Source organism: Cuculus canorus, chromosome 20 (assembly GCF_017976375.1).
Source record: "Cuculus canorus isolate bCucCan1 chromosome 20, bCucCan1.pri, whole genome shotgun sequence".
Lineage (NCBI taxonomy): Eukaryota > Metazoa > Chordata > Aves > Cuculiformes > Cuculidae > Cuculus > Cuculus canorus.
Genome location: NC_071420.1, coordinates 6,028,626 through 6,047,135, shown reverse-complemented (window position 1 = coordinate 6,047,135; position 18,510 = coordinate 6,028,626). Strand labels below are relative to the sequence as shown.

Sequence of the window (18,510 nt, the reverse complement as noted above, 5' to 3'; positions counted from 1 at the left end):
GACTACAGTTCCCATCGCCCCCCGCGCCGGCGGCGATGGCGGCGATGGCGTCTCCGCAGCGGGCGCGCTGCAAGGCCGCGGCGGCGCAGCCCGGGAGGGGGTTCTGCCGCCGGCTGCGGGGGGCTACGCCGCCGTGGAAGGAGGCCTACCGCCACGTGAGTGCGGCCGCGCCGCCCCGGGGCCCTGCACGACACCCTGCGGCCGGCTTCACCCTCCCCGGCCGGCCCGGACCGGTCCCGAACCCCCAGAGGGAGTCGTCACCCCTCTGCCCTTCCAGTCTCCACCATCCCCCCTGCAGTTCCGATCTCCCCAGGACCCAGTGGAAGCTGTGTGTCCGTCCCCATCCCAGTCCCGAAGCCCCCAGGTCGCAGTACGAGCTTTGTGTCGGTCTCCATCCCAGTCCCAACCCCCCTCGGTCCCAGTGGGAGCTGCGTGTCCATCCCCATCCCTGTCCCAGTGGGAGCCGTCCCCCCCTAGTCTGACCCCCGGCCCCTCTCCCCCGGCTGCGGCACTGATGGTGGCTGCTCCCCGCAGCGCTGCATGGAGAGGCTGAGGAGCAGCCGGGCGCAACTGCTGGAGCGGTACCGGCGCGGCGCAGAGGATGGCACGGCACGGGGTGCGCTGCTGGTGCCCGAGGTGATGGAGCAGGAGTGGCAGGCGCTGCAGGCTGGCGGGGCAGCCGAGGGCCTGGCCCAGGTCAGTACCGGCAGCTCCGAATGTAGCTGTACGTCAGCCTCTCGCTGGTGAAGCGCAGAGCACCCAGGTTTCCCTTCTCCACATACTGCGTGGTCTGTGGAAACACTCACCTTCAAGCCCACGGGTGGGAGCATCCTCAGGTCTTTCACAAACCGCATGGGAATCCTGCCTCGTCTGTGGCTTTCAGAGCTGGTCAGTCACTGAGCCCTCCTGAAACCAGGAGTAAAACCTCAGTAGTTTAAAAAGCAGCTTCTCAGGCAGGCTGTGGTCTTATCCGGAGCGGCTGAGGGCCCTGGGGCTGTTCAGCCTGGAGGAGAGGAGGCTGTGGTCTTATCCGGAGTAGCTGAGGGCCCTGGGGCTGTTCAGCCTGGAGGAGAGGAGGCTGAGGGGAGACCTTATCATTCTCGACCTGAAAGGAGGTTGGAACCAGGTGGGTGATGGTCTTTTCTCCCAAGTTACAAGCAATAAGACAAGAAGGAATGGCCTAGAGGAAGTTTAGATTGGATATTAGAAGAAATTCCTTTACAGAAAGGGTTGTCAGACACTGGCAGAGGCTGCCCAACGTAGTGGTAGAGTCCCCATCCCTGGAGGAATTTAAAAAGAGATGGAGATATGGCACTTGGGGACATGGTTTAGTGGTGGCTTGGCTGTGTCATGTTTATGGTTGTCCTCAGTGATCTTACAGGTGATTTCCAACCTAACCGAGTCTGTGATGCTGCTCCATTACAGCTGGCACTGCTCAGGTGGTTATGGCAAAGGTGGCTTTCCCCAAAGTGTGTTTATGCACATACTGAGATTTACCAGAGACAATAAGCAGTGTGAATTTCTGTCGCAGCCTCAGCTCAGGGAGGTGCTGGAAGTTAAGTGAGAAAATAGCCAGAGCAGGGGAATCACAAACTGATGCGCCTTTCAGATGCCGGAGGATCCTGATGAGCTGGCGGTACTGGAAGAGATCCAACAAGAACTGATCTTAAAAGGTAATTTCTTTCTATGTTTTCTCACTCCTGTATGATTTGTAGCATTCCTGACTTTCTAATAATCCAAACTAGTGGAGGCTGTACACCACAGTTCTTGGAGATGATGTGATACAGAAGAGTCTCCTTAGAAGCCTCTGCAGCCTCTCTAATGCTTCGAGACCCTTTTAGACACTTGTCAGTGTTTAATTGGCATTTTAAGGTCTGTGAGAAGCTGGTAAGAGAGCAGAGAAAGAGGACCAAGGTGTTTGGGGGCCATAGGAAACTGTAGAAATCAATTCAGAATGGACCTAAATTGCTGGCTGGAAAGTGGGGAGTCACCCACAGGAGACTGGCTGAAGACGGAGCCATGGGAAAAAATGGATTAACTGGAATGACTTCATGAAATGTAGAAATCCAATCCAAAGAAATATATAAGTTTGGAAACGCATTGCTGCCCCAGCCTCCATCCGCCCTGCGGCTTCATGTCTGCTGCTATGTCATAAGTTGGTAACAGCTGCCTGAGGGCGTTTTGCTGTGTTATTGCAGAGCAGTCGGTTATAGAAGAGTACGAGCGAAGCCTGCAGTTTGATGAAGAATGTCTCAACGCAATGCTTGATGGCTTGGATGCCAGCGACAAGGTCATCTGCCCAGTGTGCAGAAAGTAAGCAAGCCCTTAGCATTGGAATGAGGTTCTCCACTCCCCTGCATCAGTTTGGGCTTAGAAATGGGCAAACCAGGCTGCTGTTAGTATTCATTTCAACACAGTCAAACACCTGAGCAATCATCTCCTATATCTAAGAGGGTTTTTGATGAAATCTGCCTCTGTCCCAGTTGCCGCAATGATGCTCGTTGTCTGCTCTTTCTAGGAATAACCTGACTGTGAGGAATCACTTGGTTTTTTGCCAGTGTGGATTATACATCACCACGCAGGTGAGCTGCGCTGGGAGCAACGTGAACGTGCTGTCTTCAGGCTGCTGTGGCAAAGAGGCAGTTTTAAGGTACGCAAGTGTCTGATGTCTGGTAACCCAGTGTCTCTCAGGGTATGACAGAGGGAAAGCTTCGAGCACTCCTAGAAAACACCGTGACAGAGCACAGTCATCGGTGCTTCCACAACCCAGAGTTCACCGTGACCAGCGGAATGGAGGAAGAAACCAGTCTCCTCATGAGCTGCCCGGTGAGTCTCAGTGCCAGTTTCCTCAAAATGACCTCTGCCTGGATCCACTTCTCCATACCATGGGCAGAAACCAAAAGTCCATTGATCTGAGGGTGTGGTGATGCTGTGTTCCCACAAAATTCCTTGGAAATGGCTTTACTTTTGACCCCCCCCATTACTGTAAAAGAGCCACATCACACAACTCACCCTAACAGCTCAATTAGGGAGCCTTCCAAGGACCTGTTAGTCTTGGTGACTTCCCTTTCTCACACTTTAGCCAACAACTTCCAAGTTTTTTATGGAGCACATGTTCAGACAAGTTGTTTGTGAAGAAATTTTAACAATTACTTTAGTTTAAGCCTCTTCTAAAGGCTCACCCACACCTCAGAAAACACACGCCATCCCTTCGACTCCAACTAGGGTTGGCATGTTCCTAGCTCTGCTACTCAAGTAAAATTGCTGTCTGTACCAACACAGGGAGGACAGCTTCAGGAACGGAGCATTTCAAATAGTTTTGAACATTACTAATTCATTTTATACATTGCTGTAGCTTCTCTGTTTGACTTACCTTTTATAAAGGTCTGCGACTCCTGGGCGATTCTCCTCTAAGTCGATTCGGCTGCTGCTTTTGTACTGGAAGCACTTCAAGACTATGACTCCACACAGAGCTGCTACTGTTTTTTATGTATATACTTGTAACTGCTGTGCCAAAAAGATACTTTAAAAGGCAGTGGCGCTGCCTTGACCTGCACTTTTGATGGCACAGTGTGTCTTTGGAAATAAAGATACTTAGTTTCTATCAGCCTTTCTGTTGTCTTTAACAATGCAGCTCACACTGGACTTTAGCTTAAACTTAATGTGACCTTGAGGGAACAACTGGAGCCATGGGTGGGAGCCAGAGACGGCAGCTGCACCCACAGCCTTCCAGTCGTTCCACTGGAACACAAGTGCTCCAGCTTCCCAGCAGTATTTTTCTAAACCAGCTGCGTTAATAGTAATACAACAGCTTAGGGCAGCACATCCCCCTTTAAAAACAATGCTTAGGACCCCGAATTCCATTCCCCAGCACAAAGGCAGACAGCCTTTGTAGAATGAGCTTCACAATGATAATTAGCACTGCTTGGCCCACAGACTTCCTCCTGCAGACCCAATTCTGCTTACTGCAGCTGTGTTAACCCTGGCTCGGGCACAAACACTAGAATGGCTTTTGTGGCAGCTCTCTGGTCAGCTATGGGGCAAAAGGAAGATAAATGATTTTTCAGTGCTACGTTGAACAGCAGACTTTATTCTTCACATTCATTCTCAATTGTACAAAACCCCCCAGGCAGGGTGAGGCAATTCTGGACCATGATGGTAGGGGACTTCATCTGGGCTGCAACATAAATACCAATTCCCAAATTTAAGCCATTATCCTCATTTCCAAATTCCGAGTTACTTACTCTCCGTTATCTGTTGTGAGTAATCTATTTGGGTACTGCTGGCTGGCACAGTGCTGTGGAATACCCACACGTACAGATCTGTTTCCTAGGCTGACCTACTGACATTTGACAAAGCTTTTAAGGTCTTCGAGGAATTTAATGTACTCCTGGTGCTCCAGTGCAGTGCTGAGCTCTATTAACTCATCGGCAAACGTGTTGTCCACTCCTCGATCAGCCAAGAAATCCATTAAGTGATCATAGAGAGCCTGGAAGCAATGAACAGGGAACACCTTAGCAGAGCGCACCAGGGCAGGGGTTGCTTTTAAGATGTCCTGTGGCAGCTGGCGTTTCTCTCTCCCAGGAATACCAGGCCCTCCTCCCGCAGGAGAGCGGGCACCTCCCCTCCCCTTCTCGGCAGGCCAGTATTGCTTGGTGCAGTAATGCCAATACAAGTCATGCCATGCTTGGGTCTCTCTTCTTAGTGTGTTAACAACACTTACCCAGTCAAGGGAATCCGTATTGAGGGTGTAGTTGGTGTCCTTCCAATCCGATTCTCCGGTGGGCTGAAAACTGACCTCCCGAATTGTGAAAATGTCACTTTCTTCCTCTCCCTCATGTCCAATCTGAAACAGGAGATGAGATGCGAGATGTAAAATCACCTCTAACTACAGGGACTCTTCAGCTGCCTCATCCCAAAGCCACTATAGCCAGGCAGGAAACGCGCAGCAAGGCACAGACAGCCCAGCGCTGGCTGCAGCTGACACCTGACCAGCCCAATACCTACCTCGTCTTCTGGATAATGGCAGTCGAGAACAAGGGTCTGCTTTGTGTCGTCTTTTATTACTTCCACAACAAAGTTTGGAGTTGACGTAAGGTCAGGCTAAATAAGAGAAGAGTTGCATCAGTGCTGGAATCCGACCAGAAGCCAAGGTGACGTCAGCACAGCCCCTCCAGTGCATGCTGTGTCCCGTCCCCCTCCTTCCAGAGTATCTGACTTGGCATGGGCAACCCAGACCTCGCCAAGGCCCCTTGGATGGGTCCGTCCACAGCAATGGGAGCTGGAAACCAACCCTGGCTGTGCCAAGAGCAGGAGCTGCTCGTGTGGAGGAACCACACACGCACAGATCAAAACCAGATGTGTGATGCCATGCGAATCACTTTGCATTTCATTAACGCTGCCTACCAGTTCCGTGAGCAATGGCAGCTCAGTGCATAAGGCAAAATTTACTGCAGGGGACCTCTTGTTTCTCCTTACAGAGCCCTCTCGCTGCACTCTACTGTACTGCTGCAGAGAGAAGGGCCACAGCCAAGTGACAGCCAGAGCCAAGTGACTTATAGTTCCCAAACACCATGTGAGACGGAAAAAAGGTCCTGAACACTTAAGGGTGAGGTTCTAGAAGCCAACACTGAAGTGCTAAGTTTACCTCTTGCTCATCGGGTTTCTGCTCTTCCTGTGTTTCTTCGTCGTCTGAGGGTGGGATGCTGTTATTGATGTTGAAGGTAACCGTTATCCTTCAAAGGAAATGGAAGCAGTTACTTTGAGAAAAAAAGAGCCTCCAAATTTGCTCCATTGGAAGCCTCTGCTGTGGGGACCGTGTTCCTGGTGTTGGATTCACTGTGAGCAATGCTACGTATTGTAGTGCCTGAAGGAAGCCGGCTTCCTCCAACTGTTCACAAATGAGTGATTTTCAAGTTTTAGTAGCCCAAACTATAATTTTAAGGGAAGATTGCCTGGAATATTGTAACGCACAACACAGCAGCAAGCTGGTGTAGAAATTGGTGCCTGTGGCCCCAGGCGGTGAAACAGGAACCCTGTGCCTTCCAGTTTGCACAGACTGGATGAGCAGCAACACAAGGAACACACGCAGAACCTGAGATCCGTTATTCCCCAGCTCTCTCACACACAGGACCTCCCAGCTGAGCCCCTCCCAAGCCCACACTTACTTCTCCCCCGCTATCTTCCGCACCAGCTTGGCCTCAGTGCCGTGCACTTCCAGCTCCCATCCGCCGGAGATCTTGGGCAGGGATTTGTGTTTCTGGATTTTCTTCTCCTCTTTGATCTCATCTGTCAGGAACTGCGCAAAGGCTTTGTCCCCTGGTGGGAAAGGACCAGGTAAGCAAAAGCCTCATCCCATTCCAACACCCACTCCAACCACGTGCTGCTCCAGGGCGGGAATGCCCCACCCCCAGCATCCCCTCAGCCAAAGGTCCCTTGGCCACCCCTCCACATGGTCTCCTCTCCTGGGGGTCCTCTTGCCCGCCTTCTTCCCATTCCCATGGTCCCCTCATACCAGGGGTCCCCTCGCTGCTCTCCTTCCAGCCGAGGGTCCTTTGACTGCTCCTCTTCGTCCCCAGCTCCCCTCACACGCTCCCCTCACACCAGGGTCCCCCTTGCCCTCTCCTCCTCAGGGTTCCCTCTCCCCGTGGGTCCCCTCACTGCCCTCCTCCTCCACTCTGTGGTCCCTTCAGGCCAGGGGTCCCCCCCACCCTGTCCTGGGGTCCGATCAAGTCGGGGGTCCTCTTACTGTTCCCCCCACGGGAGTTGCCCTCCGACCCAAACTGGGGTCCCCTCAGATCGGGGTTGTCCTCACTGCCCCTTCTCCCTCGGAACTCGCCCCCTCTAAACTGGGGTCCCCGTATCGCCTCACATGCCCCAGGAGCCCCTCAGGCCGGGGTCCCCTCATCGCTCTCCTCCTGCATTCCAGGGTCCCCCCAGGCCGGGGATGCCCTCACCGCCTCCCCCATGCCCCAGGGGCCCCTCACGGGAGTCCCGCGTCCCCCCCCCAAACTGGGGTTCCCTCCGGCCGGGGTTCCCCACCCTCGGTGTGGAGGCCGCCGCAGCCGCAGGAGACGCCCCCGGCTGAGCCCCGCCGCGGGCGCAGCAGCGCCGTCCGCCCGCCGCCGCCGCCCAGCTGCCAGAGGGAGCGCGCGAGGGGCGGCGCGGAGCCGGGCGGCGGCAGGAGGGCGCGCGGGAACGACGAGGAGGAGAGGAGGCGGCGTGGCGGCGGTCGCAAGGCGAGGGCGGCGGCAGAGCGCAGGGACCGGGCGAGCAGCATGGCGAGGCGGGGCAGCGAGGGCACGGGGACCGGAAACCAGCTCTACACTTCCGGTCCCGGCGGGCCCTGCGCCACTTCCGGGCCCCGCGGCACAGAGGGAGGCGAGAGCCACGGGTTCGAGACCCGGCCCCGGCGGCACAGAACGAGGTGAAGGAATCCAGTTCGAATCCCGTCCCGGGAGGAACGGTCGCTGTTGCTGAGGTGCTGCAAAAACAACCGCGGCTTTAGCACTATAAACGGTGATTAAAGCTTTAGTTAATGGTCTTCATACAGTACAGCATGGAAAGTACACAGCGTGGGATGATGTGATTGAGAGCAGCCCTGCAGAGAAGGACTTGGGGTGCTGATCGATGGAAGCTCGACATGAGCCACAATGTGCACTCATAGCCCAGAAACCAACCGAGTCCTGGGCTGAATGAAAAGCAGCGTGGCCAGCAGGGAGGGAGGGGGTTCTGCCCCTCTATTCCTCTCTCGTGAGACCTCATCTGGAATACTGTGTCCAGCTCTGGAATCCTCAATGTAAGAAGGAGATGGAGCTGTTGGAATGTGTCCAGAGGAGGCTACAAAGATGATCTGAGGGCTGGAGCACCTCCCATACGAGGACAGGCTGAGAGAGTTGGGGTTGTTCAGCCTGGAGAAGAGAAGGCTCCGAGGAGATCTTATAGTGACTTTCCAGTACCTGACAGGAGCCTACAGGAAAGCTGGAGAGGGACTATTCATAAAGGCTTGTGGTGACAGGACAAGGGCAAACGGGAATAAACTGGAGAGGGGCAGATTTAGACTGGACGTTAGAAAGAATTCCTTCACCATGAGAGTGGTGAGACACTGGAATAGGTTGCCAAGCGAAGTTGTGGCTGCCCCATCCCTGGAGGGGTTCCAGGCCAGGTTGGATGGGCCTTGGGCAGCCTGAGCCAGTGGGATGTGCCTGCCCATGGCAGGGGGTTAGAACTAGATGACCTTTAAGGTCCCTTCCAACCCAAACTATTCTGTGAATCTCTGATTCTGTGATTCTATGGAAGTGCAAAATTCAGTCAACTTAGTTATGCTAATGGCTTTGGTTTCCCTGTTTGCTCTTTTTTATATTATGCTGTCAAATTAAAGATGGAAAAAAAGGCAAATTCGACCCATGTTGTTGGCTTGGTCATCTGTGGCAGATGGCGCACCAGCTCCAAAGCCAGGAGTGCAAGGAGAAGAGTCAGAAGAGCCAGAAGCATTTGCTGAGGAATTACATGTCCTAACAGCGAAAAGGTGAACAAAGGTGACACCAAACGCACCGGCAGCTGGAAAACCCCTCCAAGAAACAACCAACAGCCCCTGAGGCTTAGACGGAAGCAGGGAAGACCCTTGTCCAAGCAGGCATTCCCATTACTGGCCCTTGTTTGGCCCCACATCAGATGCTGAACACAACACGTGGGCAAAAAGAAGTCTGATGGGACAGAAGACAGAAGTACCTCTATTCTAGAAACAGTAAAAAGAGGCTTTTTTCCCCCCTCTATGTAGAAACTTAGGGTTTTTTCTACTTTTATTTGTCAATAAAACCTGCTAAGGATACAAACACCACTATTAAAAATACCAAGTCTCCTCAGAAGAGGTCTTAGGATTGAATTTCCTCACAAACAAGTCTGTTAAACTGCAGTTAGGTGTTAGAACTGTAATCTGATACCATCAGTCCTTCTCCCTCCGACAGAGAGACACACATGCCCTCGCACAGAGCACCTACTGTGTTCTTTCTGTGTTTTAACAGATTAACTGTTAAAACAGGTGGTTGTTCCAAGCCATGGGAACTTGTGAGGTTCTGGTTGTCACGAGGAAGCCATTTTCCTCTAAGGCTTTTAGCTGATTTGCAAGGCCAAGCCCTACTGCTCCTGTAAATGTATTACAAAACAACAAAATAGACTTTTAGGGTGAGCATCAAACCCGTGGAGCTGTTGGTCCCAGACCTGCAGGTCAGTTCCTGGCCGTTCGGAGCTTCCTGCGGAAATAGTCGGGCGCTGCGTCGTACAGCCAGTCCGCATCTACCACACAGAGGTCCCGCATGTAGCGCTTGTTGGTGTGCAGCAGCCCATTGTACACCACGCAGGCCGGCTGGCAGTGGAACAGCACGGAGGAGGGGTGGATGGCCACCACCTGGTGAGAGTCCACGGTGTGATAGGTGCCGTCCGGCTGCAGCTCCGCGGCGTTGGTGAAGAGGCTGTGAGCCAGGCAGCGGCGGATGTTCCCGGTGTCCATGCGGGAGGACTCGATTGGCATCGACAGCTGATCAGCAGGGAAAGAAACAAGAGTAAGCAAGCGTGTATGTGCATCCGCGTGGGGAAAATCAGCCCCACTTCAGTGGGATTCCGGGATCAAGGAGTATTGTGTCAGAAATCCTGCTAGTGTGGATCCTAGGAATTCAGTTCAAGCAGATGCTAGGAGAATCCAGACTAACAGCAAACAAAAGATAAGCTACAAAATGGATCACAACTCTCCTTCCGGGAGTGAGTTTTAGGCCAGCCAGCATTCCCAGCGAGACAGGGGTGCCAAGTGGTGCCTCCCATGTCGTACAGAGACTGCAAGCAACCCAGCAGCAGCTTCTGCGCTGCACAGTACACTGTGACTGGCAGGAACAGTGCTGATGTGAAGGCTGCGGTGAAACTCAATGCCTGACTCCATGAAGGAGCCAGCGAGCACGGGCTGCCAAGGCCAGCATCACGCAGTGCTGCGCAAAGCACAGCCACATTACAACAGAGCAGTAAAACCCCGAAGGGAAAACTATCCTCTACCCAGAGATCCCCTTCTCTCTTCACCTCCCTTTGATTCTCTGCGCCCTGCAACTCTTGATATCCTGGGATGCAGCTGTAGAGTCAGAAATTTTACCTAACTGCTCAGGAGACGCTGAACACAAAACCATTTTTCTCACTTGCGGGAGTTAGTGCATGGCAAAATCAGTTTGGGGACAAACAAAACCACAAACAGGTGAAAGAGAGGAATACAATATAGCGACAAGTTACCTTTACACAGATGTCCCTGAGCTGAGCTCTGATGTCTGACGCAAGCATCATGTTCCTGCCATTGACAAAGTTCTGTTTGCACCACGTCTGCAGCAGAGACACCAGCAGTTAGAACGGGCCATTTCTTCACCCAAGAAGTATAACAGTCTTTGGATACCATGAAAAGCAAATCCTCCAAACACACAATCTTTCTCGGAGGAAAGGTCATAACCCATTTCCTTGTCATATTTCTACCCTTGATTACTCCCTTCTGTCTCCATTCCCTCCCACAGTGCCAAGAAATAGCACATTGTTGTTCTCTGCCCACTCAGAATTGCTCTGCAAGGTCACACAGTGCAGCAAAACAGCACTTGTGATCTCACACATGATGAAAACAAATGATGTTAAGAATGGCAGATGCTGCAAGGAATCAGGTATGCTGCTCTACAAATCAAACCGGGTAGGATGAATCAAAACCTGCTTGCAAATATCCTCAGTGTTTTTGCAACGAACCCTGCCAAAAAGCATGTCCAAGTATTTATCAGCAAGTCTCAACACTCTCCCACTCCTTGTTTCCCACTGGAACCAGGGAAGGAAGAGACCTGCTTCTGATTACAGGACTGACCTCATGAAGGGTTTGCTAATCAGTTTTGCTATGGCTTTTTGGGGGAACCTTCAAGATTTAAGCAGCTTTCTCCAATTACCCAAATGTAAAGGATGACCAAGTCCTCTCTATTCATTGCTTCAGCCATGAAGGATGCAGATGTCACCCTGCTGTACGCCAAAAAAGCTCCTCACCGCTGTGAGTGCCGGCATCCTCCTAGCAACCTACCTTGTTGCCATTTACTTTTCTGAAGGCCCTGTACAAGCTGAGCAGGGTAAGATGATCCCCCTCGCTGGAGATGAATTTCTTCCTGACAGCCTGCACTTCATCCCGCCGGGAGGGAGGATTGTAGAGGACGCTGTCCACTGAATACAGCGACACGATGGTCAGGATCTCCTCTGTGCAGTGGAACTTCGGGGACATGAGGATGGTCTGCAAATCACAGAACAAAATGGATTGTAGGTTGACCAAATCCACTTCAGATGGGCAGATTTTTCTGCTCACTGACAGCCCAGAAACTTTACCGAGCATTATTTCAGACAATTTCAGAAACATTTGGGCCCAGAAACAACTGTAATTTCTCTTATGGGCCCACCAAGCACCCTTAACAGCAACTGTCACGCTCATCCCTCAGACTGGCCTGTTCATACAGAGTAAATAACACTGCGACTAAAATCAACTGCAGCATCAGACACTTCATGGAGCTGCTGAACTGTCCTATTTGCAACCCCGGAAGCTGTGAGGAAATGAGCCTTGTTTCAGCTTGAGATGCCAGAGGGAAGAAATTATCTTTTGAAAACCCTCTCTGAATTAAATGACCAGCAAACGAGCACAACTAATGCCATTATAGCTGTGTTTCATTAATGTACTGCCCACAAACTCATACAGCTTCAGGCACCCCGACCTCCAGACCCCGCTGAAGCAGTTTGAAATGCCAGTGGCACTGGGGAGAGCGTAAGAGATACAAATGAGTTAAATTTTTCTGTAGTTTTTACTTTAGAAAACTTTGGTTCCAGTGGAAAGGCTGCCATCTTCCTTCCTAGGGGCGTTAGGACAAGCTGACCTTCCCTTTGTTCCACAGCTCCCAGCAGGTCCAGCTGCTCAATTGCTGCTTTAATAGCTTCTGTCAAAACAAGAAGGTTCAGGCTGTGATTCCTGGCTCACACTGGCAGGGATGCAAAGTGTCGGCTGGTACCGTTGCTATCTCTCTCCCCCGGCCAGAGGGACAAGTACCTGCCCTTCAGAGACATTAGAGGCCCATACTGTGGGTTTATCCCCCTCTATCCAGTAGAACAATCACCTTTTCCAATTTAAGTAGCAAAACCAGAGACAAATCTAAAGCTGCATCTCTGGCTTTGAGTAGAGGCTATATGAGACTCTCTCTATGGCTTCCCATGGCAGTGAAGGCACACCTTCGTGTTCTTTCTGCCTCAGAACTGCTCCCTGCTCACTCTGGAAGCTGGACTCCCCAGCTCTCTGCCATAACCATGAGCACAAGGAATAAGCAGTGACCGGATCAGACTTCTGGCCCACCAGGTGTAGATGCAGCAGAGAGAAACAAGCTCCCCTTTCACGGCCCTGAACTCCCACACTCCATCTTCTCTGGCTGGCCTGAAGACATGACTTCAAACAATTCCTCAGTGCCTACATTTGTTAATGTTCCCCAAAGCTGCCTTTGCAACCACTTACCAGGAGATGGTTTGGACATGAAGTCAAAAGTGAGCACATTGGGAATTCTCAGGGCCAGGAGCTGAAGCATCACACTGGCTAGGTTGCACCTGCACAGGCATAAAATACAACTGAGATGGGTCTCTTCTTGTTTTTAATCTCCTTGTTTGCTTTTCTTTGCCTCTAAGCTGAGATGGAGTCCTTGGAACTGTGCTGGAACTTGACAGAGAGCAGCCCAATGCTGGCAGGTGCAGCCTTACTTCCGACACCAGGAAGGGTAGGAGGTGAGTCCAAAATTTGGAGGAAAGCCAAGAGAACTATTGCATGTTTGGAGACTCAAGAGCACCCTGTCCACCCTGAGCAAATGCTTCCCAGTTTTTCTGTTTAAAAAAAAAAATGAAGCCTGGAGACTAAAGTCAACCAGTCAGACCCTGGATCCAGTTTTGCCGCTCAGTTCTTTACACAGCTCCACCTGTAACTGCGCATAAGTAAGGTATGGCAAGAAGTGTGATGGTGTCAGGGTTCTTTTCTCACCTCTGTATCTCGGGTATTGTCATTTTGTCAAACCTCTCGAACTCAAGCTCTGTATAGAGTCGGTAACAGATGCCACTGTCCTCTCGCCCTGCTCTCCCTGTTCGTTGCCAAGCCTGGGCCTTCGACACCCGCTGGACTGCCAACACTTCCAGACCAATTTCTACGTATGGAAAAGAATCGGTCAACGTCTGCGTAATGCACAGCTTTCAAACATAGGACGAATCAACAATAAAAACTCCCAGGGTCTCCCATCCCCACTCAAATTCTGCTCACACTTCCCTTGGTTTGCTGAAGCTAAGTCAACTACCACACACCGTGTCCACAAAATGTGTGACAGATTTTTACCCCCACATGGCAGGTACTCAAAAAATACCCAACACTCAAATAAAAACCAGCACAAAACCCCCACCTAAAACCTGGGATATTGATTCAGATGGTTCAGAGGGTGGTTTAAACCAGCTCTCAGTGGGCCTCACTGCCTCAAACAACTTCTACCAAAGTGAAAACAATCTGTGTCCTCCTCAGCACTCCTCACCAGGGCTGTATTTCTTCGCTTTCACCATGCCCGTGTCCACAACAAATTTTATTCCTGCAATGGTGACAGAGGTTTCCGCAATGTTGGTGGAGAGGATCACTTTTCGACAGCCCTGGAAGGAAGAGAGAACTAAAGCCAGTCAGGAGCCACCTTAGCTTCACTGCAGCTGAGACATGTTGCTATTTCTGGCCAAGCCTACCTCTCACTGCAGCATGCTATGACCACATACCATTCTCTCGTACTCTAAGACAATCTCTAGTTCCTCATCTGTTTAAGGCATACGCTTACATTCCTTCCAACAAAATACACCACCCAGGACAGCCATTACCAACACATCTTTAAACCATTTAAATATCATTTTTGGCACAAGCACAAGACCTGAATTCCTGCTGAAGTCAAAAGGCTCAAGGCAGCACAATTTCCTGCCAAACATGCCCAGGTTTTTAGCTTTCTTAGGGTTTGGCTCTCCCTTAACTGCTGTAGCATTTTATGATACGGACATAGGATTCCTACGAAATAGGGCTAATTGCAATTCCTCTGTCCTTTCCCCGATCCCTCCTCCTTTTTATGATCCCAGATGACTTACCAGATGTACCCATTAATACCACCCCAGCTGCATCATCTGATATCACACTGGAACCACTCAGCCTCAGGTCAGTAGACAGCAGAGACTACTACAGCCTGCTTTAACCCCTTAAATTCCACATGCTTCTTCCAAACACTCATGCAAGCAAACAGACAAACTCATTGTGTTTATCCATCGTATCAGCTCACCTTAGGGGCAGGCTGAAAGACGCGGAGCTGCTGCGAGTAGGGCAGAGAAGCATAAAGAGGCATCACTACCATCTGCGGGCAGCCGTCAGGGAGATGTTTGGAAACATCTCGACAGGTTTTGGTCATTGCTTCAATTTCTTCCTGACCAGTCAGAAACACCAGCATGTCTTGAGAAGGGGGTGCTTCCTGGAGTCAGAGGAAAAAGCAAGTGAGAAGTTAAGGTTGTTTGGATAGGGAGGGAGAAATTGCATTAAATACAGGGTAACAAAGAGTTTAAAGAAATGATCTAATGACGTGGCAGTTTTGTATTCACGCTTTTAGTCACAAAACGCCTAGGAGTTATTCTAACAGATCTCGACCTGCGCTGCAGTTACACTTGGCCAGTAGATCAGAATCATCATGCTGGCTTATGCCTAGATTTATCCCTGCAAGCCAAAGCTCTTTGCGGTTGACCGTTTCCAATCTTTCCACTTTTGGAATACCACCAGCATTTGGCAACCCCTCCCCTGAGCCAATGGTGCTCACTAACCCAGCAGGCTCCCCAAATATCCACTTCTCCCAGAGGACAGAGGACGTAGTGAGCACTGCAGGGACATCTCTGACCTGGCAGCCCCAAATCCGAGCTATCCCTCGTGCCACAGCACCCCGGGGAGGCCTTGATTGACAACCCATGGTCCCAGGGAGGCCCAATCCTGATGAGACTGCCATACCTGGTGGATCTGGAAGATGGTCACCAGAGCTGCTTGGAGGTAATCGCTCTGCGGCTGTTTGGTGTAAAAGATCTGAATGGGGTGCTGCCTGCCTTGTAAATAGAGAACAGGAGCTTCATTGAAGTACTGGGAGAACTCATCAACATCCATAGTAGCTGACATGACTATCACCTACAATGTGGAAATAAGATGGATTAGCACTGCTGCTCAGACCCAGCAGGACACTTACCAGCCAGGAGAGCCAAAAGGCTGCTTCCCAAGACTGAGAGGTGTGCTCAGAACAGCAAAAAGCACACAGAGTTCGGGACAGAAGAGAGGGATCTCTCCTCCTTAAAGCCATCACTGTTTTTATCACACAAGCATAACATGTTAGTACGATAAAAAGAGCCAAGACTCGTTCAAATTCTTCTCTGATATTTAATAAACAGAACTGTGTATCCACAAAGCTCGGCTGAACAACAGTCTGTTTAACAAGACTGTGCCGGGACCCTGCCAGTTCCTTACACACCTTCCCCATCAAAACCAACATGCTTTCACAGCCTTCATGTGCTCAAACACATCGTCATGTGTTACACAGCTGTCTTCTCAGACAAGCACCTCCTGCCTCCAGGGTGCTCTCAGAAACAGCATCGAAACCTCCCCAAACGTATCTGCTCTATAATGGACACCCAGAGGGCTCTGATGGAAAAAGGCAGCGTGGACATGACCAGATACCTTGTTCAGATGAGCCATATCAGGCCCGCACATCATAAATTGGCCACTCATAACTATTCAGATTTAAGGGGACTTTGTAGCCACAGGAAAATAGTCCAGGCTGAAATTTCAAACACATCAGAAAGCCCCAGAAGATCCTGATAGGATAGCACTCAGGGTCCAAGCTCTCCCCTGCCCATCGCTGCCAGCCCAGCTGCACATACTTTGAGTGGCAGCTTGCCCAGTTCCCTTCGTTTCTTCTGTGCAGCTTTCACCACTCCAAAGAGGACATCGGTGTGGATCGTCCTCTCGTGGGCTTCATCCAGGATGACAATGCTGTACTTCCGCATCATAGGGTCCCCAATAGCTTCGCGAAGCAGCATGCCGTCTGTTAAAAACCTGATCCTGGTTTCATCAGACGTAAGATCATCGAAGCGCACAGTGTAGCCAACCTACAGAAGTGATCGGCACAGAAATCAGGAGCACAGAGTTACTCACGTTTCCCGCTGCCATCATAGCACGAGGAAGGACAATAAAGCACCCTGGCCACTGCACCAGCCAGAGCCAACGGGAAGCCGGGGAGACGCTGGAAGCGTAACAGCACCTTTGCAGTCTGTGAGCAGTTACTCTGGCAAATCTAATCAGCCACCCAAAGAAAGCTCCCAACATTGTATCCCAATTTGCATTTTCCCAACTAGAAGTTCATGACAAATACTCCAGGTTTCCTTTCCTTCCTCCTCTGCAAGAAACCACTGTGTGCTCTCCCAAGACTTTATAAAAGGGAATTCTTTCTCCTCCGCTTTTCTCCCACAGACTCAGCACTCTGCTCTCCTTGGTGGTGACTTTTGATACAGGGAGCGATGGCAGAGTCCACAGTATGTTCTGTTCTATATATTAAACAGCATTTTTTCAAATAGAAAGATAATAATCAAGAAGTAAAACACCACATGCCCCTCCTGAGCCACAGAAGCAGGTAAACAGCCATTTTTCTCCATTCTGGCCAATTATTAAATAAGGACTGACTTGTACCCGTGTGGCTGCTTTTTCTCTCACCCATTGAGCCCTGATACAGCCCCATCGGAACTGCAGCATTTAATCTACTCTGTAAAGACTCTGTAAAGCAACCTACCAGTTTCCCCAGCTCTGTCTTCTTCTCATCTGAGACTCTGGTAGCTAAGGATATAGCTGCTACCCTGCGAGGCTGTGTCACAGCAATGATGCCTTGGTGGCCAATTCCTGCTTCGTAGAGGTACTGAGGGACCTGGGTGGTCTTCCCAGAGCCAGTTTCTCCTAAGGAACGTGAAAGGAATATGGGTTTGCCCTTCATCTTCAAATAAAAGGCCCCAACTCATTTTTTAACATTAACTTTTAACCATAGCTCAGGCTGAGGTTGCTGAGGGGGCACCCACAACTTCTCTGGACAATCTGTTCCAAGGCCTCACCACCTTCATCGCGAAGAATTTCTTCCTAATGTCCAATCTAAAACGTCCCCCTTCCAATCTAAGGCCATTCTCCCTGGTCCTATCACAACAAACTCTTGTAAAAAGTCCTTCTCCAGCTTTCCTGGAGCCCTTTTCTGCACTGGAAGCTGCTCTAAAGTGTCCCCACAGCCACCTCTTCTCCAGACTAAACAATGCCAGACCCCTCAGCCGCTCCTCATCAGACTTGTTCTCCAGCCCCTTACCCAGCTCTGGTCACGCTCCAGCCCCTCAATGTCTTTCTTGGAGCGAGGGGCCCAAACCGAACCCAGGATTCACGGTGCGGCCTCACCAGCGCCGAGCCCAGGCACACAACCCCTTCCCTGCTCCTGCTGGCCACGCTGTTCCTGACACAGGCCAAGACTTTCCTAGCCTTCTTGGGCACTTGGTGACATATCCAGCCGGCTCCTGTCGAGCTCCCCATCCCCAACACCCCGAGCCCTGCCCCGCGGGGCCGCTGTAGTCCTGTCACCCCCATCCTCGTGCCATATCCCGCCTTCGGGCCCAGCCCGGCCCCGCTCACCGATGAGGACGGCGCAGTCCAGGCCGCGCAGCCTGCTCAGCAGCCGCCCCCGCGCCTGGTACACGGGGAGCTGCCGGCGCCGCTCGTCCAGGGCCGGCGGGGGCCGGCGGGGCGGCCTGGCCTTCAGCCGCTTGGCCGGCGGCTCCGTGTCTTCATCCACCCGCATCGCCCCCAAAACCTCCAACTTCCGGGTGCGGAGTAGACGTCATCACTCGGCGACGCCGCGGGGAACTGTGGGAAATGTAGTCCTGTGGAGTCCCCTAACCACTGGGGAAAGGGCGTGATGGAAATGCCAGGTTGGAGAAGAGCTTTGAGATCATCGAGTCTGGCCGTAGCTGTCCGCCACTCAACCACAGCCCCGAGCAACTCATCTGCCTGGCTATAAACACCTCCATGGATTCGCACTCCACCACCGCCTGGGCAGCCAGTGCCTGAGAACCCCTTCAGTGACAAAATTACTCCTCCCGTTCCATCTGAACCTGCCCTGCTGCAACTTGAATCATAGAAGCATGGAGCGGTTTGGGTTGGAAGAGACCTTAAAGCCCATCCAGTTCCACCCCCTGCCATGGGCAGGGACACCTCCCACTGCATCAGGGTGCTCCAAGCCGAATCCAGCCTGGCCTGACGAGCCCCCACTGCACACCTGCAGCCTGGCAGACGATGCTGTTTTCTAGGAGTTCTGACACACTGAAGGGAAAAGCACCTGTTAATGCTGTCTCTTCAGGGACTTGCTCTTCCCAACC

General features: G+C 51.6%; 3 protein-coding genes across 7 annotated transcripts; 1 reads left to right on the top strand and 2 right to left on the bottom strand.

Moving 5' to 3' along the window:
- The first annotated feature begins 38 nt into the window (after nt 1-38).
- On the top strand, nt 39-3,930 carry RPAIN (RPA interacting protein). Of its 4 annotated transcripts, none has more exons than XM_054084968.1 (7): nt 44-155; nt 535-696; nt 1,610-1,673; nt 2,199-2,313; nt 2,519-2,582; nt 2,692-2,826; nt 3,385-3,930. In XM_054084968.1, the coding sequence occupies exons 1-7, from the start codon at nt 45-47 to the stop codon at nt 3,412-3,414; spliced, it is 681 nt and encodes a 226-aa protein (XP_053940943.1). In that variant the 5' UTR covers nt 44; the 3' UTR covers nt 3,415-3,930. The 4 variants fall into 4 exon arrangements, with proteins under 4 accessions (XP_053940940.1, XP_053940943.1, XP_053940942.1 ...); XM_054084967.1 differs by having other exon boundaries at nt 2,682-2,826; XM_054084965.1 differs by lacking the exon at nt 3,385-3,930 and having other exon boundaries at nt 39-155; nt 2,682-3,376.
- Nucleotides 3,931-4,070: 140 nt separating this feature from the next.
- Nucleotides 4,071-7,318, bottom strand: C1QBP (complement C1q binding protein). Its single transcript, XM_009560248.2, has 6 exons — nt 7,042-7,318; nt 6,168-6,318; nt 5,648-5,735; nt 5,008-5,103; nt 4,724-4,846; nt 4,071-4,489 (listed from the first exon to the last, which is right to left on the bottom strand). Exons 1-6 carry the CDS (start codon nt 7,277-7,279, stop codon nt 4,340-4,342), a joined length of 846 nt encoding a protein of 281 aa, XP_009558543.2. The 5' UTR covers nt 7,280-7,318; the 3' UTR covers nt 4,071-4,339.
- A 1,441-nt stretch (nt 7,319-8,759) lies between these two features.
- DHX33 (DEAH-box helicase 33) lies at nt 8,760-17,964 on the bottom strand. 2 transcript variants are annotated; one of them, XM_009560178.2, is made up of 12 exons: nt 17,768-17,964; nt 16,896-17,056; nt 15,991-16,218; nt 15,074-15,244; nt 14,364-14,549; nt 13,590-13,701; nt 13,055-13,214; nt 12,542-12,630; nt 11,848-11,975; nt 11,081-11,284; nt 10,270-10,356; nt 8,761-9,535 (listed from the first exon to the last, which is right to left on the bottom strand). In XM_009560178.2, the coding sequence occupies exons 1-12, from the start codon at nt 17,931-17,933 to the stop codon at nt 9,227-9,229; spliced, it is 2,001 nt and encodes a 666-aa protein (XP_009558473.2). In that variant the 5' UTR covers nt 17,934-17,964; the 3' UTR covers nt 8,761-9,226. The 2 variants fall into 2 exon arrangements, with proteins under 2 accessions (XP_053940938.1, XP_009558473.2); XM_054084963.1 differs by lacking the exon at nt 16,896-17,056 and having other exon boundaries at nt 8,760-9,535; nt 17,768-17,902.
- Nucleotides 17,965-18,510: the final 546 nt, after the last annotated feature.